The 24,574-nt window shown below is 40.0% G+C and overlaps 1 protein-coding gene across 9 annotated transcripts in view; it reads right to left on the bottom strand.

Annotated features, from left to right (window-relative positions):
• Nucleotides 1-24,574, bottom strand: part of MDM1 (Mdm1 nuclear protein) — a 55,202-nt gene that overhangs the window by 25,848 nt on the left and 4,780 nt on the right. For 2 of the 9 annotated variants that reach the window (XM_003405191.4, XM_023558592.2), the window contains exons 1-9: nucleotides 19,351-20,215; nucleotides 18,205-18,319; nucleotides 13,380-13,744; nucleotides 12,194-12,325; nucleotides 9,738-9,905; nucleotides 7,612-7,715; nucleotides 7,431-7,530; nucleotides 1,138-1,167; nucleotides 622-797 (exon numbers count right to left, since the gene is read on the bottom strand). In XM_003405191.4, coding sequence (XP_003405239.3) covers nucleotides 622-797; nucleotides 1,138-1,167; nucleotides 7,431-7,530; nucleotides 7,612-7,715; nucleotides 9,738-9,905; nucleotides 12,194-12,325; nucleotides 13,380-13,744; nucleotides 18,205-18,319; nucleotides 19,351-19,545 — 1,385 coding nt within the window. In that variant the 5' untranslated portion in view covers nucleotides 19,546-20,215. The other 7 variants (XM_064283918.1, XM_023558587.2, XM_023558581.2 and 4 more) reach the window with 7 other exon arrangements.

Here is a 24,574-nt window from a genome sequence, read left to right as displayed (position 1 = left end):
CTCTCATAAAATCAGGGTCCAAGTTCCTTATTAGCCACAAAACCCATTAATGAATGATAAGGGATATGGACCAGTAGCCTATATTCTGCAAGGTTTTTTCCTTTCCTTTTTAAAGTAACTTTATCTCTACTATATAGTCATCTCCATTCTGTTCTTAATTATTAATAAGCAATACTACAAAATACAGCCTTTCAGATTCACATCATGTATTATGTATATTTAAGTCCATAAAACAAGTATGTATAGCTTCATTTTTCATAGAGAATAAACTGCTATTGTTAGTTGCCATCAAGTTGATTCCAACTCATGGTGACCCCATGTGTTACAGAGTAGAACTGTTCCATAAGGTTTTCGTGACTGTAATCTTAACGGAGGCAGACCACCAGGCCTTTTCTTCCATGATACCACTTGGGTGGGTTCGAACCACCAACCTTTAGGTTAGCAGTCAAATGCAAATCATCTGTACCACCTAGGGGCTTAGCGAATAAACAAAAAATAATGAAAATAAATTCTGGCACATTCCCATTTGACTAGAAGACAATTTCAAGTTGTCGTGTCATTTTCCTATAATTCCATGTTCTATTATAAGCTACAACATACTTTCCACAAAGAACATCTCACCCAGCAAGATCTAGAGCTCTGATGTTGCTACTAATCGTTCCCTCTGAGCTGGTGGTTGAGGAGACATCCCAACAGTTGTTGTTATCAGATAGAATCTGATTCAAATGGTCCCGAGAAAAATGTGTTCCCATGACTCGTTTCCTATAAAACTCAGCCTTCTCTCGGAGTTCTCTAACCTACGCAGGAAAGTTCAGACATCATATATTATGTAAATGCTCCTTTGCAAATATCAGCAAGTAGCATATTAAAGACACTAACTGCACAAATACAGCCAGAGACCAAGGAAAAAGAAAGACAAAAATAGCCGCATACGTTCATCTGACTATGTGCATTTTTTAAGCAGAAATTAAAACAGTCAAGCTAAAGCACAACGCAGTTATTTTATTTTAGGCTAGCAGGCAGGGAGAAATTTGGAGTAGCTAGGAAAACTACTGACACCTACTTCTTACTCCAATTGTAATTTACATAAGTACTGTATGCATTATTGTAGTTTTTAAAAACTCAAAAGCAACCAACCTCCGCATACCACATGGCATTTAGGGAACCCTAGGGGAAGGAATACAGAAACACACTTAATGACAGGTTAATGCCATAATTGAATATTAACGGGAATCAATAAAACACCTTATTATTCTTCCTTCTAAACATACGCTAGGTTTGTCCACCACTATTCTTTTAGTATGTTTGATTCAGTAACGAAGATATCTCATTACATACCTTGAAAACCAGTTCATTTTCTTGCATGTTTGGTATGCTGTCGACGACAGGTAATCGTTATTCCTGTTTCCTCACCTCTGGAAGAGTACTGACATGCCAGAAACCCCCGGTTGTTGCTGTGTGCCTGAGTCAATTCGGACTCATGGCGACCCTGCAGGACAGAGTAGAACTGCCCCATACGGTTTCCTAGGCTGTAATCGTTATGGGAGCAGATTCCCAGGTAGTTTCAATTGCAGAACTGCTGGTGGGTTTGAACTACCCATCTTTTGGGTGGCAGCCGAGTGCTTGGAAACCCCTTGACTAGCTTAATTTCCTGGCTTCATACACAGCTGCTACTACTACAGAAGCCCCCATCAAGATGGTTATAAGACTTCTTTCTCAAAATTTCTCAATACTTTCTTGGAATCGGCAAAACCTGAACTTCTTAAAAATGTACTGTTTAATTAAAAATAATACCCCAACTCAAGGCCAAGATGGGGAGAGTGCTGACACACTGCAGGGCTGGCAACCAATGTCACAAAACAATATGTGTATTAATTGTTTAATGAGAAACTAAATTTGCTCTGTAAACTTTCACCTAAAGCACAATAAAAAAATAAGTAATATCCCACAAAATAATAACTGCGATGTATGTCTAACCAAGTGACAGGATTGTTTTAAGTGTTCTAATGAATTTTAAGGTGACCTGAATCCCCTAATATGCAAATAAATATTTTCATATGAAAAGGAGTCTGTATTTGAACACTTTCATTTTATACATCATACTGCCACCTGCTGGCTTCACTAAATACAACTCCACCATTTCAAAAAAAAGTTGAACTTTACCCTTAAGGTTGTTTTTAAACAATCTTAATTCTTAGAAAATGCTGTATTTTCTATCTAGAGATGAAACAGGAGCACTAAAAGGATTTCTGGATGCTATCTGCTAGAACTGCTTTTCTTTCACTTAAAGGAAAATAATGAAGCCCGGCTTTGCGAAAGCAATTGGAGAAACAGCCTCAGCTCTGTAACGAGACACTATCGAATGGAAAAGGATGATAGCACTGCACCTCTAGGGAACTGGCCAGGTACAAAGCAAACAGCACCTGCCGTGACATAAGAAGCCCCATAAGCCCGCAGAGTCCCGTTGGTCCAATGAACCACACCCAAAGACATTCCTAAAGGACAATTCGAAATATTATTTTCTTCACTGTCAAAAACTTTCTAATTCTGTCAACTCCTACACTTTAAACTACCTGCAGTAGTGTTGCATTTAACAGGTAACAGCTGAGACCCACTGACTGAGTCGAACTGCTAGCCAGAGAAGCGTGAATACATATGAGAACCTGGTTATGCAGCGCCTTCATATAGTCCAGATTTTATTTCTAGTAAGTCCCCTCCATGTCTCAAATGATTCACGGCCACTCCATCACCTACAAAATACAATCTGCATGCCTCAGCATTGCTGCCTCCTCTGTTCTCAAAGCCCTTCATGCATATCCCCAGTACTACAGTACTTATTTCACTCTACTGGAATTCATTGCTCATGTTATTCTACCCCATTAATCTATGAAATTGTTGAGGTAAGGGTGAGCATAGCATTGGAGTATTGATTCCAATACAAGTCCTGAGCATGGACTTGGCTCTAGGCCTGTGCTATACGGCTAGCGAGCCGAAGATGAGCAAGAAAATGCCTGCACTCCAAGCACTCACAGTCTAGTAGAGGAGACAGGCCTGTATATAAATTATAATATTGGTGTGGTCTACGCTATACAAAACAAATGAGATATAAATTAAAGGAGTGGCTCAAAAGGGGCGTGATCAGCTCTGCATGTATGTTGTGAGCACAAGGAGCGGCACAGGAAGGCTGCATTCTGACCCGGTGAAAGGAGCTTACCGTTTGATCAAAGGTGATGAACAAGCATCCCCTCCACTTACACAGTGATCTAGTTTGATTTCAAAATCGTATCTAGAAAGGAGGCTGGATAACTTACAGGCATTTCATAAAAACTTTAGTTTATTCAGTTCTATTTGTCACTTGACATTTAAACTAAATTCTTTAAATTTACTTTATCAGCAATCTTTATTAATAATCTTAGTACTAATGTTATAATGTGTTACAAATACATTATTTTGAACTTCTATAATCCTAAACTAAGATGAAAAATTAGTAAATTGACATTTCTCAAATAAGGTGTTCTACCAGAAAAAGGAAAAAAAATGATGGTGTGAACTCCATTATTAAGAACAAACCCAACAGTCAACCCACCAAAACCAAACCCACTACCTTCGAGTCAATTCCAACTCAGAGTGACCCCATAGGACAGAGTAGAACTGCCCCATAGGGTTTCCAAGGCTGTAAATCTTTGTGGAAGCAGACTGCCACCATCTTTCTCCTGTGGAGCAGCTGGTGGGTTTGAACCACTGACCTCTTGGTTAGCAGCCAAGCACTTTAACCACTGCACCACCAGGGCTCCTTAGCCAACAACCAGACTCACTAAAAAGGACAGAAGACCGTTTTCAACTAAAAACACACACACACACTCCCAACCCTTTCAGAGCCAAGCAATGCCATCCAATTATATGATATAAACACTTAAGTAGAACATATTCATTACTGAATTTATTTTCCCAAATTAAGAATGCAACTAAATCACATAAAATTTATATGCAGAAAGTCCAAACTCAGAAAAATCACAACTTTTTTCCCCCAAAAAAATCATCCTTCAAAAATGAAGTTGCCTTATATCTAAGCTCTTAGAATGTCTCTCAAATTACAGGATGTCTTTCAAACGTGGGACTTTATCCTGAAACAAATTCCTAATTATGGAAGACACATTAAAATAAAATTACCTCAACCAATGTAATGTGGATGATTAAAAGATTGCCTAACAATCAAGTAAAAAAAAGAACTTAACATAGACGTAGTGGTTTTTCTAGGTATAAAACCAAAGAAACCAAACCTATTGCCATCAAGTTGACTCTGACTCACAGGAATGGTGTAGGACAGAGAACTGCCCCACAGGGTTTCCAAGACTGTAGTCTTTACAGAAGCACACTGCCACATCCTTCTCCTGTGGAGCAGCTGTTAGGTTCTAACCACTGACCTTTAGGTTAGCAGACGAGCTCTTAACCACTATGCCACCAGGGCTCTTTTCTAGGTATAAACAAAAAAACAAACCCATTGCCATCAAGTCAATTTCAACCCATAGCGACCTATAAGGTTGCTATGAGTTTCTTTATAACTGCCAGTTATTATTAAAAACAATCCTTCCAAATGGTCATATCAAGAAGATGACAAATATACAACCACCGGACAAATAAAAACAACCACTCTAATGTTACATGTCCACTGTGTCAACCTTCAACACAATGACCAACACAGTGGCTACAACAATGGGCTCAAGCAAAACAGCAATTTTGAGGATGGCACAGGACCCGGCGGTGTTTCATTCCGTTGTACATAGGGTCCCTATGAGCTGGAACTGACTTGACAGCACCTGACAACAACAACAACGTTATATGAAAGAGTACTTGGGATTTAGGATAAAATACCCAGTGACTAAACTATAAATAGGGACCCTAGTGATGTAAATGGTTAAGCGTTCAACTGATGACCCAGAAGTTGGCCCTGTGAACCCACCCAGTGGCACTGCCTGAGAAAAGACCTGGCGATCTGCTTACATAAAGATTACAGCTAAAAAAGCCATATGAGGAAGTTTTACTCTGTCACATGGAATGGCTATGAGTAGGAAATGACTTGACGGTACCTAACAACAACAACAAACTATAAACAAATCAAAAAAGCATAATATCTCAAACAACATAGAAGGAAATGATATAAAGAGCAGAAAACCGTAACATGACTCAAAGAGTGTGTTAATATTCTAGTAATAACAAAGTCACTGATACCAAAAGTGCATTTGAAGGGTTTGGTAATACTCCTTCAAAAAACGTTTGGAGTGGGAAAAAGCTGTATTTGTCAATTAACCTTTACTTTATACGTGATTCTAATTGTGTCTAAGTTACTAAATGAAATATAAAAGCATACATCTCTATCCCTAAAAATGTATATATGCAAAGCGATTGAAGTTGGAAAATGGATTAAAGCCCTTTTTTATAGGGTTCTTATTTGGAAAATGAGAGAGTACCTAATATTCAGGTACCTTATCATCAGCCACATATACAGTAAGTATCTTCCAGTAAAAAAAAAAAAAAATCTATGATTTAAGTAAAACATGGTCCATACTAAATGTCTATAACTTGGTCAACTAAAGCTGTTATCAACATCATTGATCACTGACTTCTGAAAGATTCTTATTCTTTTCTAACTCTAATTTACTGTTTGAATTATTTTGCCCAAAGACGTTACGGCAAACTATACCATTAATTTAAATATTTACAACCACCAATAACAATCTGGAAACCCTGGTGGCATAGTGGTTAAGAGCTACAGCTGCTAACCAAATTGTCGGCAATGCAAACCCACCAGGCATTCCTTAGAAACCCTATGGGGCACTTCTACTCTGTCCTACAGGGTCGCTATGAGTCGGAATCAACTTGACAGGGGTTTTTTTTTTTTTAAATAGCAATTAATAAGCCAAAAAAGGTCACTTTATCAAGTTATCAAAATAGGAACTCCTGAGAAGATAGAACTTAAAAACAACAAAAATGTTCTCTTCCATCAGGGCAGGTAAGGAATTTCACCTTATCATGACTTCAGATGTAACAATCCTTTCAATCCATTAAATGTTTAGATCTGAACCATAAAAACCAACTCATCTTAAAAGAAGTTCCCAGAGACTGAGATAATCTTTCCAAAACAAGGGGCTTCTCATGAACCCAGCATAGTGAAATGCCTAAACTTGACAGGCCAATGTTTGACACCTTCTTCTTGGCCACACTAGGCCTTTGCAGCCACGGCATCCTCCTTTTGCTCCTGGCTTTTCCCTCACTCTGTATTGGACTTCCAACTCAGAACTCCTCACCAAGGTCTGGAACAGTCATAAACTGCCTTAGAGTTTAGCAGGCTTGATTCCTTTCTTCCATCATGGGAGCTCTTCATGCTCATATTTTTAACTTGATTTCACCAGGGTGAATATGTGGATTTTGCCCCAGGTAACATCTGGGACAGTTCTGAGCTTCATCTTTTACTCTGCCTATGCTGCCTCAGAACCTTGCTTAAGTAGAGAAGTAGAGAGCACCAAGAGCAGCCATGGTGGAAGGAATCAAGTAACCTCCCAAAATAACGTGGCGGACAGGAGTTGCCAAGGCATGTATCTGGGAATCACCAGCTCAGAGCCTGCAGCTCAAAGAGTCAGAACCTTGCCCCTGGGCTGATTACACCTAATTGTTGGCCACGATGGTAAGTGTTATGTGCCCTCCAATGGATTCTGACTCATAGCGACCCTATAGGACAGGGTTGAAATGTCCCATAGGGCTTCCAAGGCTGTAGTCTTTACAGAAGCAGACTGCCACATCTTTCAAAAGCGGCTGGTGGGTTCAAAGCGCTGACCTTTCGGTTAGCAGCCAAGCATCTAACTACTGCACCACCAGGGGTCCTTATGATGCTAAGTACACAGCTACAAAAATTTATTCTCCACCCGATCTCTCTCTTTACAATGACATGGAGGGGTAGGAGGGAGCAGGGAGGGTAGAAATGTTTACTAATATCTTAAGGTCTAATCTACACTAAAACGTTTTACTCTAGCTTGTTCACAAATTCACGCAGAGAACTGTTAAGATACGGTTTTAAAGATGCTGGTTATACAATAACCAAAAAGGTCCACTGTCACCCTTTGCCTCTAAGATGCTAGTACTAAACTCTAGGCTCACCACGCCGCCCACCCCCTACCCCAGGTTCTCCAAAACCTTTCTTTAGCTCCCCAGCACTTCTCCCAGGTGTCAGGGGATTCCAGCACTACAAGTGAAACTTCTGACAGCACCACCACCCTTTCCTTTTGCTTACAGGCTGTAAGGCTACATGTGGACAAATCATTTAATCCTGAATACTCACTAATCTTGATCATTATTACGAAATGAAGCTCATTGTGAATTAAACCGTTCTGCAGGCTGAAAGAAAATATGGGCTTACTGAGCTTAAAAATACTCACCTGATCTGGCATGTTTTCCTTCACACGAGTCCAAGCCCCAGCTTTATATAGATACTGAGCTGGGCTCAGATACTTTGCTCTATATTCAGAATTCACCTTCCTAATAGAAATGAAATGAGAGTTAATATTCTGCCATGTACATCATCTAAATACTACGATGCGTTTCTTATAAAATACATACCCAAGCCTCTGATGACTCCAAGGAGTAAGCTTCTTTTTAGGCTGGTTTAGGTCTTTCAATGCCATCTCTCCTTCTGATTTTAAAGGATCATCCTTTTTATTACACTAAAATGGAAATAATTTAAACTTAAATTACACTGCAAATACATTGAGCTTAAAATTATACTTAAATTATGATTAAAACCAAACTTAAATTACAGTTACATTACCTCATTAAAATGAAAAAATACATATATTATAAAGTTAGACTTGCTTAAGATACATTTATACATCAAAGCGAAAACAAATACATTGTAAAGTTAGACCTGAATACTACACTACATTTGTTTTTAGGAGTAAGATTTAACTATGAAAGAAAAATCGCAAGAAATCAACAACCAAGGATTGAAACAAGTACAAGCAGTTCCCGAGTTAAGAACCTCTGACTTACTACATACACAACCTATAGTTAAGAACCAACCCCCGTAAAGCCTATTACACACATAATGGTTTGTAATCAAATGTCAACTTCAGGGGAAGCTTTATGCCCAGCAGCACCAGACCTGTCCCCGCCTCCAGCCAGCCCCCTACTCCCTGGCCTGGCTTGCCACCCTCCTCCCCTGCCAGCCTCCTTTGCTCATCCCACCCTTCCACCCCCGACCCTCAAGCCCTCAGTCCTGTACCCCAACCTTCAGCTCCCTCCCCTCCACCCTACTGCTCCTTGGAGGGGGGCCGACACTTCGTCCCAACAGCCCTGTGCCTTAGGTGGCGGCAGCTCCAGGCATTTGAAGGGACCCTGCAGTCAGGGTCTCGGGGCTCACTGGGCCCATAGAGTGGTCTGTGGCGGCCCACTGTCTTCACTGTGTTTGTTTCCCATCCTTTCACTAGGCCAGGAAAGGAGAGAAGGAAAGGGTAGGGCTGCTGCTGCTGCAGGAGAGATGAACCCCAAGGTGCTGGAGGCGCTGGGGTGTTAGTGTTTCCTTGACGGTTTTTATGCATAGAGACACACTACACTATATATTATATACTAAGACAAACATTTGACTGACATTAGATACAAACCATACCTAACTGTTCTGACTTACATACAAAGTAGATTTAAAGACAGACTTAGGAACGGAACTCGTACATAATCCGGGGACTGCCTGTATATCTGATTAGTTGTTTTGAAGTGTAACTCAGGATATAGTTTCATTTTCTAAGAATAAAGATTTTAGATCCTTGACTAGGAAAAAAAATCAACAAATAAACATATAAACAAATAAGTCTGATGTTATTACCTATTAAACAGTAGTCTTACATTTGCCCTTAGTATTCTAAAGTCACATTTAAGTGTATTACAAGAATTAAATGTAAAGTCTCAATGAGTAAGTTACCACGGTGCTTAGTGAGTAAGTTAACAACTCTTTTATTCTCCTCAAGGATGGCACAAATGCAAAAAAAAAAGCATATATATATATACACACACACACACAATATATATATACATTTGGAAATCATTTTACTTTTAGTCATACACTACCTATTTTTAGGACTCATAAAGTGTCAGATATCAACATTCCAGGAGATTCAAAAACAGCATTTTTACCCCATTTACCTATAATTTACAATGATTTTAGCCGGACACTGCACATTAAATGCCTATAATTTCATACAGGAGCAGGTACTGAGGTAAACCATGTGAATTATACGGGCTATAATTTAGCATGCTAAAACTTTAGTTTAAAATACATGTGCGCATTTGTGTGTATTTATTGTCCATTACTTAATTTAAAGTATTGTTTCTATCACTATTGGTACCCCTGGAGCTCACATTAGTGGAAGGCCAATCATTTGACACTTCCATAGAAGAGTCAACAGCTGCACAGCTAGGCATTCACCACACAGTATTATATTTAACTTTTACTTACCTGTCTCCCCACTAGCCCAAGAGCTGCTTGGGGCTTAATATGTTTGTTATTCTTTTATTCTCAGTACCTACCCAGTGCCTGGCTCCTAGTAGGTGCTCAATGTACATTTGATATCTGAAGAACAAACAATTATCTGGCTAAAAATAAACCTCAAGTAGTAGCAAGTGAAAAAAAAAAACACGGTGAGTCTAAAATCCAAAGGATTTTGTTTTGTTTAAGGTTAAGAGTAGACAAGTACCTTCTTTTCAGGAGATATAGTTTCGAGATTTCCATTCTCTTTCAAATCATTTCTTAACTTTGGTTCTTTCACTGGAGATAAGCCCTTGAAATTTCTTTTGTATTCAGTTTCATGGATGACTGAGTTACCTTTGAATTGTGGAACAAATTTGCTTTTATTGTGCAAAACCTTAAAACAAAAATTACTTTAGTTTAGTTTATTTTGGTGTTGTTGATTAAATATACAGAATTTAGATCTTTAAAAAAACTCTATAAAGGTGAATTGTAGAATGCAAAACAAGCAAAATTATATGATCATAATTTCATTTCATATGTCTAATTAACATCCAAAGGTAAATCTTCTATATTCCTTACTATGTTTTGAATAACAGTTATTGTAATAAAAATAATGCTTAACCCAATATAAATAATGGATACTTGAGTTTGATCTTTTCTCCTCAAAGTTCCCCACTTTTCCATCTATCAGTCTGAAATAATGAATGATTAAAACATGCATATTTTAAGAACATGAACATGGACATTAACTATGATACGGGCATTAGTAATCAGGAGATTGCTCTTAAAACTGCCTTTACAAGGCAACTCTGTTGTCAACTCTACAGATTTTTTTTTTCTGCAACAACGGAAAATTCTTAACATTCTGAATATGATACACTCAGTTATATGCTTGCATTTTAGGTTTTTTTGAGGCAAGGGAAAAAATCAGGTAATTACTATGTTTGTATTTTTAAATGCTTCCTTTTATACTTAATATTTCACAATTATGGTTTCCATTTTATTGGTACACTACCATTGTTCACAAGGAAAGCAAACTGAAAAGACATGGAGATCAAATAAGGTTTTTTGTTGCTTTATAATGCTGAATAGCTCATCTTCACACAGACCAAATCCAAACAATACATCTTTTTTGGTATAGTATAACCTCAAAGACTTTCCTACCAAAGATTTTTGTGGCTCTTTAAATATTAATATAAGACATCCTTTCAGAACACAGGTGTTTGATAAAATAGAACTGAACAATTCCTTTAGAGGTCCCTCCATCAATAAGCATTAAAAGCTTCTGTCACAGAGCTTCAGTCTTCAAGGCTGAAACTGATACGCTTTGAACAACAAAGAACATTTGCTTCTAAAGAAATTCTTTGAAACTCACTAATGAAAGCAGTAAAATTAGTAGTGAAGACATTAGTAATGATTTGTTTTATATGGCACTTCTGGTCTTATAAAAATAACAATTCTACATAATGCTTTTGCTGATATATATTAAAGTTTCCAATAAGGCTCTGATTTGAATCAGCCCTAGCTGAAAGATCAAATACTTAACAAAAACTGAATAAACACAATTTTTAAGTCCTAAGTAATTTTTTAGGTATACTTCCTACGCAAGAACATCTGTTAGCAAGCAAAAGAAGTGTTGGTCCTATTCACTAGGTTGATATGGGTACATATCACTTTATTTTATAAGTTCCTACAATGTTATAAAAATTTGGACTTCTTTTTTTATATATATATACACAATGAATAGCAAGCAAGCCCCCCCCAAAAAAAAGCTTCCAAAATTTCTAGGATCACTAGTGTTATTACCTTAGCACAAGACAGCTAATGTTATTGTATGCTAAATCTAATTATCCTCTCAAGTCCTTATGGGCGCATAGAGTATACAAGTGAATGTGAAATACGGAAGAAATTCAAAGCGAGAGTGCATGAAAGTGCATCTGTTTGTTTCAAAAACAAAGACCAGGAGAAAGAAAAGGCTAAATCATCATGGGCCTCTGGGGATAGGCTAAGGGGGTATTTCCTCCCCAAGCCTGGGTGTACGGCTAGGAATACAAATAGCCTAAGAGCTGTACAGAGGAAGATACTACTAAACTACAGAGTTAAAAATAACGGTAGTCAGGTACTAAAATGGTACAAACTCGTATCACTTTAGTTATCACTATAGGTTTTGAATTTTGTGTAGTTAAACTGACAATTCCCATTACTGTACATCTGAACTCAAGGACAAAATTATGTACCTGGTATTACCTTAAACATACTTTGTATTTATTAAAATAAATACTGAAAACATTTATGCCTTTCTTAGAAGACAGAACACATGCAATATACCAGTCAACTAAACAAAACACTTTAGAATAAAATCAATTTAATACATTTTTAGATGAATAAAAAAATCTTATAGCATGCAAAAACTTACCAAGCCCCCAAGTTTTCATTACCCTGTCTCACATTCAGTGTATGTGATGGGTCTGGTAATAATGATCATCAGTAGCCTAGGACAGTGTAACATCACTACTATAAATCAAAAGTAAAAGGAAATTTCAACAAAACGCTTTTACTTTTCTAGAACCTACCTCTAGATCTACTTAAATGTCTAATTTCTTGCAGTTCGTAGTTTTGTGTTAACCTGCATCACTATATCAAATGATGATACTCCAAAATGTGTTATATCCATTAAACTACCTGATTGGCAAAAACCGGAGCTGCTTCTTTAGGAGTCTTCCAAACAAACTGCCTTTGATATTCAGAATTTCTCAAGGCATTATGAGAAGGAACAGCAGTCAACCCAGCTTTCTTTCGTAGAAGTCTATCCAACTGTTGGAAAAAAAAAATCCCACTCGAAGGCATTAAAAATTTCTATTCAAACTTTTTTCAACTTACAAATAATCTCCCTTATAAACTTTCCAACTATTTAAAATTCCTTTCTTAATATTGTCAAGGAATCATTATGCATCCCAGATAAAGATACTTCTCTCAATCCCATGCTACCAATTATTCACAATTAAATCTATTACCGAGAAACCATAGCACCTTGCCTTATCCACCCATCACTTCTGCGGGCACTCCTTTCTCAAAAAGGCATGGTTTCTCCAACACTCCTAAATGCCTGTCTGGGGTTTCAGCCAGCAGCGGACATGAATGGGGACAAAGCAGTGGAATGAAGAAGAGATATGGAAGGCAATGAGTTCCCTGCACTGGACCCTGAAGCCTCTGCTTATGTGCTCACAGGTACGTTCCGCAGGCCAGCTGTGACATGAGAGCAGAATTACAAGATCTTTGACACATGGCCAGAACTCTCCTTCCTTTTGCATCTTATCAACTGAGATTCTGTCTGTTTTCCTGCTGGCACATGATAAGAAATTGAAAAGAGCCTAGGTAGAAGTCAGCTCACCACTTCTGCCAGAAGTAACGGCTGGCACCCCACCCCCCGCCCCTGCCTCAACTTGATCTCTCCCTTACGACTCAGGTACTGATATATGATGAATAGAATGCAGAGGCAGGCTGTCCACTGAATGAAGGGATATCTTAGTATACAAAAAAAAAAAAAAAAAACCCAAACCCATTGCCATCGAGTCGATCCTAACACCATACGGTTTCCAAGGACCAGCTGGTGAATCTGAACTGCTGACCTTTTGACTAGCAGCCACCCTCTTAATCACTGTGCCACTAGGGCTCCATATCTTGGTATACCCAATATAAAATAGTATTAGGAATAGAACTAATTCACAATAATTAGTGTGAACAACCTCTTCACAACTATTCTATAGACATTAAGAAAAAAAACGAAAAAAATTTTAAGCACAAAATCCAATACTGAAATGATGATGAATCCTACAAAAAATTCTGTGTATTTAGTGAATATGCGTACCCCACTATCTGCTTTTTCTGAAAGAAGCTTGGTAGAGTGTTCCAGTTCCACGTTTTCGTTAACTGGTGTATGGTTTGCTTTTACATCCTCATTATTTTCCACAAGGTCTATGGTCCCTTCAGCTCTGGAGTCCGCAGAGTGAGATCTGGTTCTCTTGGGAAGTCTGGAAACTTCCAGTGCGAGAACTTCTTCTTGGTTAACATCTTCTTTTTGTTCTGTCTCTTGCAATATTGGAGCTTCAGGTTCTGCTGACACAACCACGTTGTTCTCAGAGTTAGATCCCTTCCACTCAAGAGATTCTGAAATCTGTGGGTCACGGTAAGGGACTCTTCTCTTTGAAATAAAACTTGGTTCTTTCGTAATTCCTATAAAACACAATATATAAAAACACCAGCTACAAAGCACAAAGTTACAAAGATAATCTTTAATTGCACCTACAAGAGAAGAAATTGAACTTAAAATTCAATTGATCCATGTAAAATATCCTCCAGGTTACAGTATAAATATATATAGAGAGAGATTTTCTATACAAAGTCTTTAATTTTACCTTAAAGAAGTGCTAAAAGTTTAAAAAACTGCAGTCACAACGTTTGTGGTATCTTAACACAAGCCACTAGAAATCACAACGTGAGGGACCTGGCAAGCCAGGCAGTACACGTTGTCTCAGTTTCTAATTACTTCTCTGTGCTACTTAATAGAACAATGGGCCCTGGTACTGTCAAAATTTGGAACTTCTCACAAAGCTGTTCTTATGCAGGGTAGACAAGAAGAGAAGGGATGAGATGTCATTATGTTGGATCTTAGTTCTACATAAGCCTTGATTTACTGAGAATCAAAAAAAATGAACCCTTTTACCAAGAGCTAAGATAACAATTTCTCTGTATTTCTGTCTGGCAAGCAAATGTCAAAAAAAACTTAACTCTCTCTACCCAGCTTAGAGGAGCTCTACAGAATGACAGCCAATGAGATACTGCCCTAGTTCAGGGCCATTCTTTAAACAGAAGACTGTGCAGGATGGGGAAGGAAATTTAAGACTAGAATGGAAGCAGAGGAGCGTGATGGTGGACAGAAAATATGGCATGATGTAAAACCCAGAGCTCCTTAGTGTCTCTCACGTATGTTTCAGCCAACGAACCCAGAATCCCAATCCTTAGCAGGTTTCCCTAGACCAGTGGTCTTCAAACTGGGTGCTGTATGTACGTCTTGAGGCACATGAAGACATTCTCGGGGAGGGAGGAGGACAGAAACAGGAAGCTTAAGGAGATCATTTTCCAGACCCTCAACTTCCATGTGTGCTTTTTCCTAACACCAATCCACCTGAGAGCTGCACCTGCCATCTGCAGTTTCATTCCCACCACCCTTTCGAAATCACCCTTCTCTCACATGACAAAAGGCGCACCTCTCAGCCAGTCTGAAACATACTACGGTGCATCATCACCCCAAGGCATAAAAAAAATCTCGGGGTTGGTTGGGGAGAGGGACAATTGGAGAAAGTATAACACCTGAGGGAGAAAGCATAACTCCTGAGGGAGAGTAAGTGACAGCAAAGCAAAGAGGCAGAGACTGGCAATAACTAAGAGCTTTATTTCATCCAGCTTTGTGCCTATTCCATCTACCAATCTTGGAATTAAAATTCAGGCCTGAGACATTTATCATGTTGAATTCATATTAACAGATTTATTTAAATTAAAAAATAAAGTCAAATTTTTTTTCTCACAGAAACTAAATCTAATTTGGCTGGTTAGCTTGTCAATAAGGACTGACTTTGTCAATTATATGATGAACATTTTCCATAAACTGAATAAGCTAAAATTGGCAGCCCCAAAGTTTTACCAAACTATACTAAAAACATATACAGTATACACTATTCAATATACCAGAAATTACACCCTTTGAAAATTATTCATTAAAAAAAAAAAGCTTATGATAAATTAAATATCAACTTAAAAATGTACGAGGGTCAATTCAGTCCGCTTCCTTCGAGCATATTTGCCTCACTGTGTATAGAGCCAGTTTGAGCTCAGTTTGGGGCTGCTCCTCTTCAGCTTCCCCCTGAGGCCGCAGAACTAGAAGTTTCTACCATAATGCAGCTTGCTCTCTCAGCTCCTGGTGTTAACGGATCCACCGTGTAAGAGAGTCTCTTGATTTGTGACTCTGCTTCAGTAAAATCCAGACTACGGATATTGTAAAGATGTCCCTGTACAATAAATTTCTCATGCTGAAAAATTACAGAGCAAAACAAGGGAAACCTACAATCTAACAGAAAATATGTGGGTAACTTAATTAAGGATTCACTGGAAACAATGATAATAATAATTAAAAAATGTGTAAGGGGATACAAAGATTTTCTGAATTCTTTCAGGGGGTATGAAAGCAAAAAAGTTTGAAGACGAACTGCCCTAGATTTCTTCCTGCTTTAACACAGAGCCAGGCTTCTGGTAAAAGAGCAAAACGAAAGCGAAAGACTTTTAAGTGGTCAGTTCTTAATCTCCCAGCATGAGTGAATCCCCAGGGGAAAACATTTTTTTTCCAGTTGCAATCAAGTCCATGCCAACTCATAGCAACCCCACGTGTCAGAGTAGAACTGAGCTCCACAGGGTTTTCAGAGGCAGATTTTTCAGAAGTCAATCACCAGGCTTTTCTTCCAAGGTCCCTTCTTGGACTTGAACCACCAACCTTTTGGTTACCTGCCAAGCACATTAACCATTTGCACCACCCAGGGATTCCAGGGGAAAAAATACACTAAAAAGATGTACAGTCAGTCCTAGGTAAAGCTGCTGTTGTTCCTTGCTAAACTCCCACCTCCCTTTCTGAACATCCTGGAGTTCTCACCCCCCTATATGTAGGGGTACAGAGTCCAACTGTTATCTAGGTCATTCCTTCCTTCATAATGTGCCATGGGCCAAAGTGGCTTCGCTCCTGTGGTCTCATCTTATCACCCTATCTTCAAATGCAGCTGAAAAGTTACGGAGGCCAACTATCTGGTTAACCAAATCCCCAGTGTCATAATATGCCACTAGGACCTGAGTGAGATATCGACGCTTTAGGAGGGACTTTTTCCTATTCTTTATCTAATGGAAACACAAATTTGTAGAATTTCTGGTCATTCGGAAAGAGGATTATGAGCAGAGGGGCATGCCCACCACCCTGCCTGAGAAGCAGGGAAACCAGTCTCTGAAGTCAGACCCTGGGCTAAGAATCCTGAAGCTGCAGAGAAACCCTAAAAGAGCCACCCACTCTAGACCACCCTTCCCTTTGTTCTCCAAACCTAATCCTGAAACACTCTCATTTTATTAACTTTACAGGCTCAGTGCCCCACGTACACATCTTTTCCTTCCTGACTTCAAACATCTAACATTTGAGGGACTTGCCAGATACTCTCACACATGTCACATATAGGGCACCAAATGCTGATGTGACAATGTAAATATATGCCAGACCTTAACACACAACATCTCATTTAATGTGCCACCAACAATCCTATACGATAGGAGTCCTTATTCCCACTTGGCAAAACAGACTCAGTTTGCCCAAAGTCACACAGCTACTGTGGATTCAAACTCACGGTTATGCGCTCATTCAGAAATTAATTTTAATAAACATTAGAGTATGCCAAGGCCCTGTGTTAAATACTGGATGGGAAAAGGGTAGCAAGTCAGACAGACAAAGCCCTGCTGTCATGGATTGAATTGTGTCCCCAAAAAATATCTGTCAACTTGGCTAGGTCATGATATCCTTGTATGGTTGTATGATTGTCTACCATTTTATCATCTGATGGGATTTCCCTATGTGTTGTAAATCCTATCACTATGATGTAATAAGATGAATTAGTGACAGTTATATTTATGTGATCTACAAGATTAGACAGTGTCTTAAGCCAATCTCTTTTGAGATATAAAAGAGAGAAATGAGCAGAGACATGGGTATCTCATACCACCAAGAAAGCAACGCCAGGAGCAGAGCACATCCTTTGGACCTGAGGGTCCTGCGCTGAGGTGCTCGCAGGCTAAGGGAAAACTGATGACAAGAAGCACTGTCCACTTCCACCCTACTGGATGGACTGTGAGAGAATAAACTTCTCTATGTTAAAGCCATCCACCTGTGGTATTTCTGTTATAGCAGCACTAGATGACTAAGACACCTGCTCTTGGAGATCTTATATTCTAGACAGAAACAAGCAGTTACAATAAAATCAGTCTGACTCCTTTCCCTCCTTCTACACTCTGGGAAACCTTGGCCCAGGGCCCTGACTTCCCTGGGATATGGGAGGAAAAGCAGGTGTGATGACAAAAAGATGCACTCTGAACTCATCAGCTTTGAACAAAGATGACTTGATTTTAAATCCTGGTTCTGCCACTTACTAGCAGCAAACCTTGGGCAAACAACTTAATCTATCCAAGCTTCCATTCCCCAGTGCCCTGGGAGTACTCTTCCTCAGGTTTGTCCCTTCTTAAAGCTTTCAAGTCTAGGCTCAAATACCACCTCTTCAGAAGGGCCTCTAATCTAAAGTGATCCCCCCACCCCAAGTTATCACATTTTATGTAACAATTTCATGTAACGACCTAAAATCTCCTTGTTTACTTACTGAGTTGATTGTTTACTGTTTCTCCTGTAGTTAAGGGGCTTTGTCTGGTCCAGGGCTATATTCCTAGCAACTGGCAATACTCCTGATCCACAGTAACCACTCAATAAATATTTGTTAAATAAGCTAATGAGTAAGTCAACCAGGCCAAATGAACAATGCTTCACAATTTTTAAATAGGTGGTTCTGCAAAGTTAGACCAGGTTTACTCAAATTATAAGGACATTAGTTTGCTCAACTTACCTAACTGATCTGATCTAAGTCCAGCCCATGGGTACTTTCGTCCTACTGAGGGATTACGGGACTCTGACAAATATGAATTTTTCCACAGAAAGTTTCTCTGGTATTCACTCAGCCCCTGTAATGCAAAGTACAATTTGAGTACCAAGCAATTAATAAACATTGTTTTTTAAAAAAAGATATCAATAAAGATCATTTCTGAGGCTCCAAAGAGTTGAAAGACTTAAAATTGATCATTAAACACTGAGAGCTCTTTAACAAAGCTAGTATTTACCAAGCCCTGTGCTAAGCAGTTCACATGCATTATCTCCTTTAATCCTCACAACCACTTGAGGCAGATGCTAGCAGGTGTCTGAGGCTCAGAGAAACCACGCTTTTCTCTGATTCATTCCGAAGCCTGAGCTCTTGTCTGGTAACAGGTGATAATCTAAATTCTAATCATCATAAAAAAAAAATAGATTACCCTAATTAAATTCTCACCAAGTACACAATATTACATGTTATACCCAGTACCATTCCGAAATTTGGTAAAGTCAACCGAAGACAAACTCCCCTCCCATTCTGGATACCAGCCTTAAGACAATAACGCAAGCTTGTGGGAGGCTGTGATCACCTGCTATGTTGAAGGGTGCTAGTCCCCAACAGCTACCAGCTACACAGAAATGTCAACAAACGCTAAAATAAATGCAAGACTATGAAACATATGCATTTCCTACACTCTGTCTTTACTAAAGACCTATTTCTAGGGCCTTTAAAAGATATACACACTTTTAAAGTTTTAAATAGAAGAGGAGTTAAATGCTAGGCTGTGAGATGGGCGATATGTGTCCCAATCTGAAGTCGCATTTAGTTCTCATTATAAAGTGCCCTCCTTCCCTGTAAAAAAAAAAAAAAAAAGTAGACCCCTCGAAGTAAATCTGTAGCAATACCATCTAACTCTCCCACGCGGCAACTCGGAAGTGTGTGCGAGCAGAGAGGAAGCTAGGTAAGAGGAAACGAATATCCTCTAGGGCCGCGGCAGGCTCGGGGCCGCCAGCCTCTGCGGGGCCGAGGGGCGCGGCGCGGAAAGGCAGCACGGCCCCCGCGAACCGCACCCGCTCCGCCGCGGCTCTCCCCAGCCGCCTTCGGGCCCGGGAACCCTGGCCTCACCTTGAAGCGCACCGGCATGTCGCCCAGCGCTGACGCCCCACCACTCGGACAGTTAACGGGACAAAGAGCCCCGAGGGGGCGGGGCGTCAACAGTCGGTTCCCTAGGAAAAGCTTCTGCCCAGCGTCCCAGACTACGCGCCGCCGCACTGCGCGCTTCCCTCCCTGAGCCGGGTGGCTGTGCCATTCCCCGCCCATTTTCAAGCCTAAGGACCAATAGAGAGTCGGAAACTTTCTGGCGGCTATTAAAATTCTACCAATCGGTACCCGAAAAGGGGACGCCAACCTCCAATGCCAAATCCAGAAGGCGGGCGGGAGGCGGAGGGCGGAAGGCTGGCCAATCAGGCTCCCAGAAGCGGAGTGGGCGAGGCCCTGCGGAAGCTTCGTCTTGCGGCGGAGGGATCAACGGTTCCCGAGATTACGGTACCGTGCGCAAGAAAGGGTCTGCGTTCTATGGGAAATAATGTGTAGGAAGCGTCGGGGGACTGGAGTCCTTAACGTCATGAAACATGGTGTGTTCTTAATTCCAAAACGTATAGTGGAACCGAATGTCTTTTTCTGAAAGCAAAGTGTTCAGGTTTATTCTTCTAAATATCAGTTCCTGCAACCGACAATACCGCTACACAATTTATTGGCCCATTAAAGGGGATGGGCCAAAAAATACAGTTTAGGCAGGTTAAGAAAAAAATTTAATGAAACTTAAAAGAGAAACTGCTGTCTTTTTCCAACGATGTTCTCTCTCCGCCAGTGCCCCCCCCAAGATGTACATACAGCACTTAAATAGTAAACAAAGTTGCTTCTCAGTCTCAACTCATCCACCATTTTTAAATAAAATTACATCTGATATTAATAGACTATTGCTATCATCAAGTATTTCTTGAGATTCTGCCATTAGCAGAACACTGTGCTGCCCTGAAAATTAGAAGAGAAAGAAATTGTCCAATTTTCTAATTTACTTGGGAAAAATACACATATTTATTCAATAATAGTACCACATGCTAAGTTTTGAAATGAGAAGTGTAAACGATAAAGGCTACAGGCATTCGGAGGAAGGAGTCATTCCTGAGGAAGGGGATGATTAGAAAAAGCCTCAGGAAGAAATACTGAGACTCAGTCTTGAAGCTTAGAAGGACTTCAGTAAATAGAGAAAAGTAGGACCACCAAAGGACAGATGTCTGAGTGGAATGCTGCCAGGCTTCTTCCAGAAACAATGAATACAGTACCTTTTGCTTTTGTCATTTGTTGACTGAATGTAAGTATACACTTTTTTAGCACTGTGCTGAGTGAAAATAAGTCCATCACAAAAGGACAAATAAAGTATGAGACCACTATTACAAAAACCCATAAAAAGGTTTACACACAGAACAAAACAATCTTTGATGGTTGAGGGGGCGGTGGGAGGGAAAAACACTATATAGTAGACAAGTGGCAACTTTGGTGAAAGGTAACACAGTACACAGTACTGGGGAAGTAAGCAAACTTGACCAAGGCAAGGTCTTGGAAGTTTCATGGACACATCCAAACTCCTTGAGGGACTGAATTACTGGGCTGAGGGCTGTGGGACCATGGTCTCAGGGGCCATTTACCTGAATTGATGTAACACAGTTTATAAAGAAAATGTTCTACATCCTAATTTGATGAGTAGCATCTAAGATCTTAAAAGATTGTGAGCAGGCATCTAAAACACTCCACTGGTCTCACCCATCGGGAGCAAGAGTGAATGAAGAAAACCAAAGACACAATGGAAAGATTAGTCCAAAGGACTAATGAACCACAACTACCACAGCCTCCATCAGACTGAGTCCAGCACAACTAGAGGGTGCCCAGCTACCACCACCGACTGCTCTGACAGGGATCACATTAGGGGGTCCCAGATAGAACTGGAGATACATGTAGAACAAAATTCAAACTGGTCTGACAGAGACTGGAGAAACCAGAAGAGTTATGGCCCCCAAATACCCTTTTAACTCAGTACTGAAGTCACTCGTAAGGTTCACCTATCCGCCAAGGATTAGACAGGCCCATAAAACATAGCTCAGCCATGTATATAAGACTAAATAGACACACCAGTCCAGGGGCAAGAACGAGAAGGCAGGAGGGGACAGGAAAGATTGATGAATGGAAATGGGTAACCCAAGGTGGAAAAGGGGAGAGTGTTGATACGTCGTGGGGTTGGCAACCAGTGTCACAAAACAATGTGTGTTGTTTCACGAGAAACTAATTTGCTCTGTAAACCTTCATCTAAAGCACAATTTTTTAAAAAAGTATACCTTCTTTTAAACTGTCGAATATTAACGCAAATCCTTGATGCTCTCCTTTAAGCATTTTCTACAAAGGCTTGTATTCCCGAATCGTAATTGATATCTCTCTGTTCGTCTTCGTCATCAGTGAGATAGTTAAAAATTCATTTGAAGGTGCTACCTGATATCTTAAACAAAGAGAATATTAAATTAATCCCTATGCAGCCACAAATCCGGGGCGGGGGGCTTGACAAATGTTAATTGGTGATGACAGCATCTCTGTTGTGTAAATTAAGAATGGCACAAACAAGACCAGTGGAACATAAAAGTACTCTGCAGGAAGGCAGCCCAGATCTTACAGGGAAGGAGAGACACAGCTCTGTACACATACCGTTGTTATCTCAAACGCTAAGGTGAACTTAGCAAAGGTGAGCGGATTGTAACCTGTCTGCTAAGTGAGGACAATGATAACTGCATTTGAGTGCTTCTGAGTAAAGAATAAACCACAACAATAACAACAACATAGATTGTAAGAGTAACCTAGCCACAACCTAGGTTTGCTAAAGACATGTTATAAGGGCTTGAGGAAGAGTATTTTACTTTGTTGTATTTAAACAAAAGTACCCCCGTGTATGAGGCAAAGATGTAGAAATACAAAATGGGACAAGCTTAGTAAATAAGAGTTTTGTCACCTATGGTTTACCAGCTCTTACCCTCTCTGCTACTGCAGGAAACAGACCCAACACCCTACAAAGTCCCAACCAAGTGTTTTGGGGAGTCCACAGAAGGTGTCTCACATGTGCTATTGCTACCACATACAGTGTGCCCAGCAGCACTGTCACTTGTTCTTAAAGCCATGCATCTGTAGGTGTCATTCTTGCTGCTGGTCACCACAACCGCATTTGCTTGATACTGAGGTTCCTTTGAGCATGGCTGCTGGACAGACGCATGAAGCCTCCTCCAACTGCCAAACCCTTGGTGATCTGTGGCAAAGTGCCTCTCTTCCCTTTTTGTGTTACCCTCTATTGAGTACCAAAGTGTCTTAGAAAGCTTTTTCCATTTGTATTTTAGCCTTTCTTCTCTCCAAAAGTGAAGGCCATGGAGTCTAGGCCAGAACTAATTCCCCAAGATCACATGCTGTGCTTAGATGTTCCTCTCTCTGCCATCAGCCAAGGCCCTCTTATGGCATATGAATGTCATACCTGGCTCCCTCTTCCCTTTGTTGATTGTTTATTGCCTGTGAGAGACTGAACTAGTAGAACCTCTGCAAAGAGCAATTTGGCAATCCTTTTGACCAAGCAATTCCACTTCTATAAATCTGTCTCACAAATATCTAATACATGTGTAGTGAAAAAAATATTTAAGGTTGTTTAATGCATTGTTTATCATAATAAAAGTCTGGAAACAACCCAAACATCCATCTGCAGGGGATTAGTTAAATCAGTGGTATGTCCAGGGGTTCAGAGCAAGAGCAAGCTCTACAGCAGGTCCAGACGGCAGGACAGGCTGCTCTGCTCCTTTGGGACTTCTGACCCAGCAGATCCAGGTAGGTTGGACCCCTTTTGGTATCAGGTACTGCATTTGTTAGGGCCCAGCTGGGAAAGCAGAAACCACGCTAGAGATTTCAACAAAGAGAATTAAGTATTGGTTAATCAGTTATTGGAGAGCTTAAAACAAACCAAAAAGCTAAAAGAGGAAACAAAGCAGCTAACACCCCTAAGGCTGGGAGAACAAAGGGAAAATGTTGAGGTTACTAGAAAGCAAAGGTTTGTACGAGAGGCCTCATGGAGTTGATCAGATCCCTGAGAAGGGGCCGATGCCTGGTGGAAGCTGACGTTTCTTAGCAAAATGAGGCTGGTTCTGAGTATGCCAAAGTAAAAACTGGAGGTTACAACCAACTGCCACAGTAGGCTAAAAGGTCACTGTTAAGGTGATGCTAAGAGGAACAGCATGTACAAATGAGCACTCCAGCCTCTCCCTAGTGTCCTCTATTAGCAGCCCTAACAGAGAGCCAGCCGTGAAGTTTGCAGAGTCCCAGCCTCAGCATCACAATGCAGAGTATACCAATTACCGTCAAGTGGATTCCGACTCATGGCAACCCCATGTGTTTCAGGGCAGAACTGGAATTTTCAATGGCTGGTTGTTTTGAAAGTAGATCACCAGGCCTTTCTTCCGAGGTGCCTCTGGGTGGGCTTGCACCATCAGCTTTTCCTTTAGTAGCCAAACATTTAACCGTTTGCACTACCCAGGGCCCCATAATGCAGAGTACAAAAGGGTGAGATTGGAGCTGAAAGACAATAGTTTATTAACTGACACACACACTCATTCAATCCTTAAAAAAAGCATCTCTTAGGAGCTAATATGGAAAGATCTCAAAGAAAAACAGCAAGGCCCAGAGTAGTTTGTATAGTATTGTGATGTCATTTAGTGGCATCATCCACAGGTACTTTTTCTCTCATTCATGAGACTAACTCCATTAGCAACAGCTGTGAAGATGAAGAGCATTTTATTCAGCTTACTTATAAATGAAAAGAAACTTTAAGGTACTGATAACAGTTACCACTAGGGTTATTCTCTTTACATCAAATAATTCCTTCCATTGACCCTTTCTAGATTCATCTTGATTTCCATATATCACAATGGGCTTCTTTTAGAGAAAAAACATATCAAAATCCTTCATTCTTTAAGAGCAGGAAGTTGATCACTTCATAAATCTAACAATCGCTTGTCATTTCCTCAATAGCAATTGAAACATTGGAGAATTTTTGTATTTGACAAAAATATGCCCGATGAAACACAGTCAGGCAACGGAAGTTTGAAGAAGGGAGATACAGAGATGAGTAAGGCATAGTAAATACAATCCCAGTCTAATTCGGGGACAGACAGGTACACAAAGAACACAGGGAATGAATAGAAAGTAGGAAGCAAGGAAGGGACTGAAAGTTAGTGCCCCTGTATTCTGAAAATACTTTTAAATGTAGTGCCAG

This window comes from Loxodonta africana, chromosome 4 (assembly GCF_030014295.1).
Source record: "Loxodonta africana isolate mLoxAfr1 chromosome 4, mLoxAfr1.hap2, whole genome shotgun sequence".
Lineage (NCBI taxonomy): Eukaryota > Metazoa > Chordata > Mammalia > Proboscidea > Elephantidae > Loxodonta > Loxodonta africana.
This window is presented reverse-complemented; position numbering and strand designations above follow the sequence as displayed.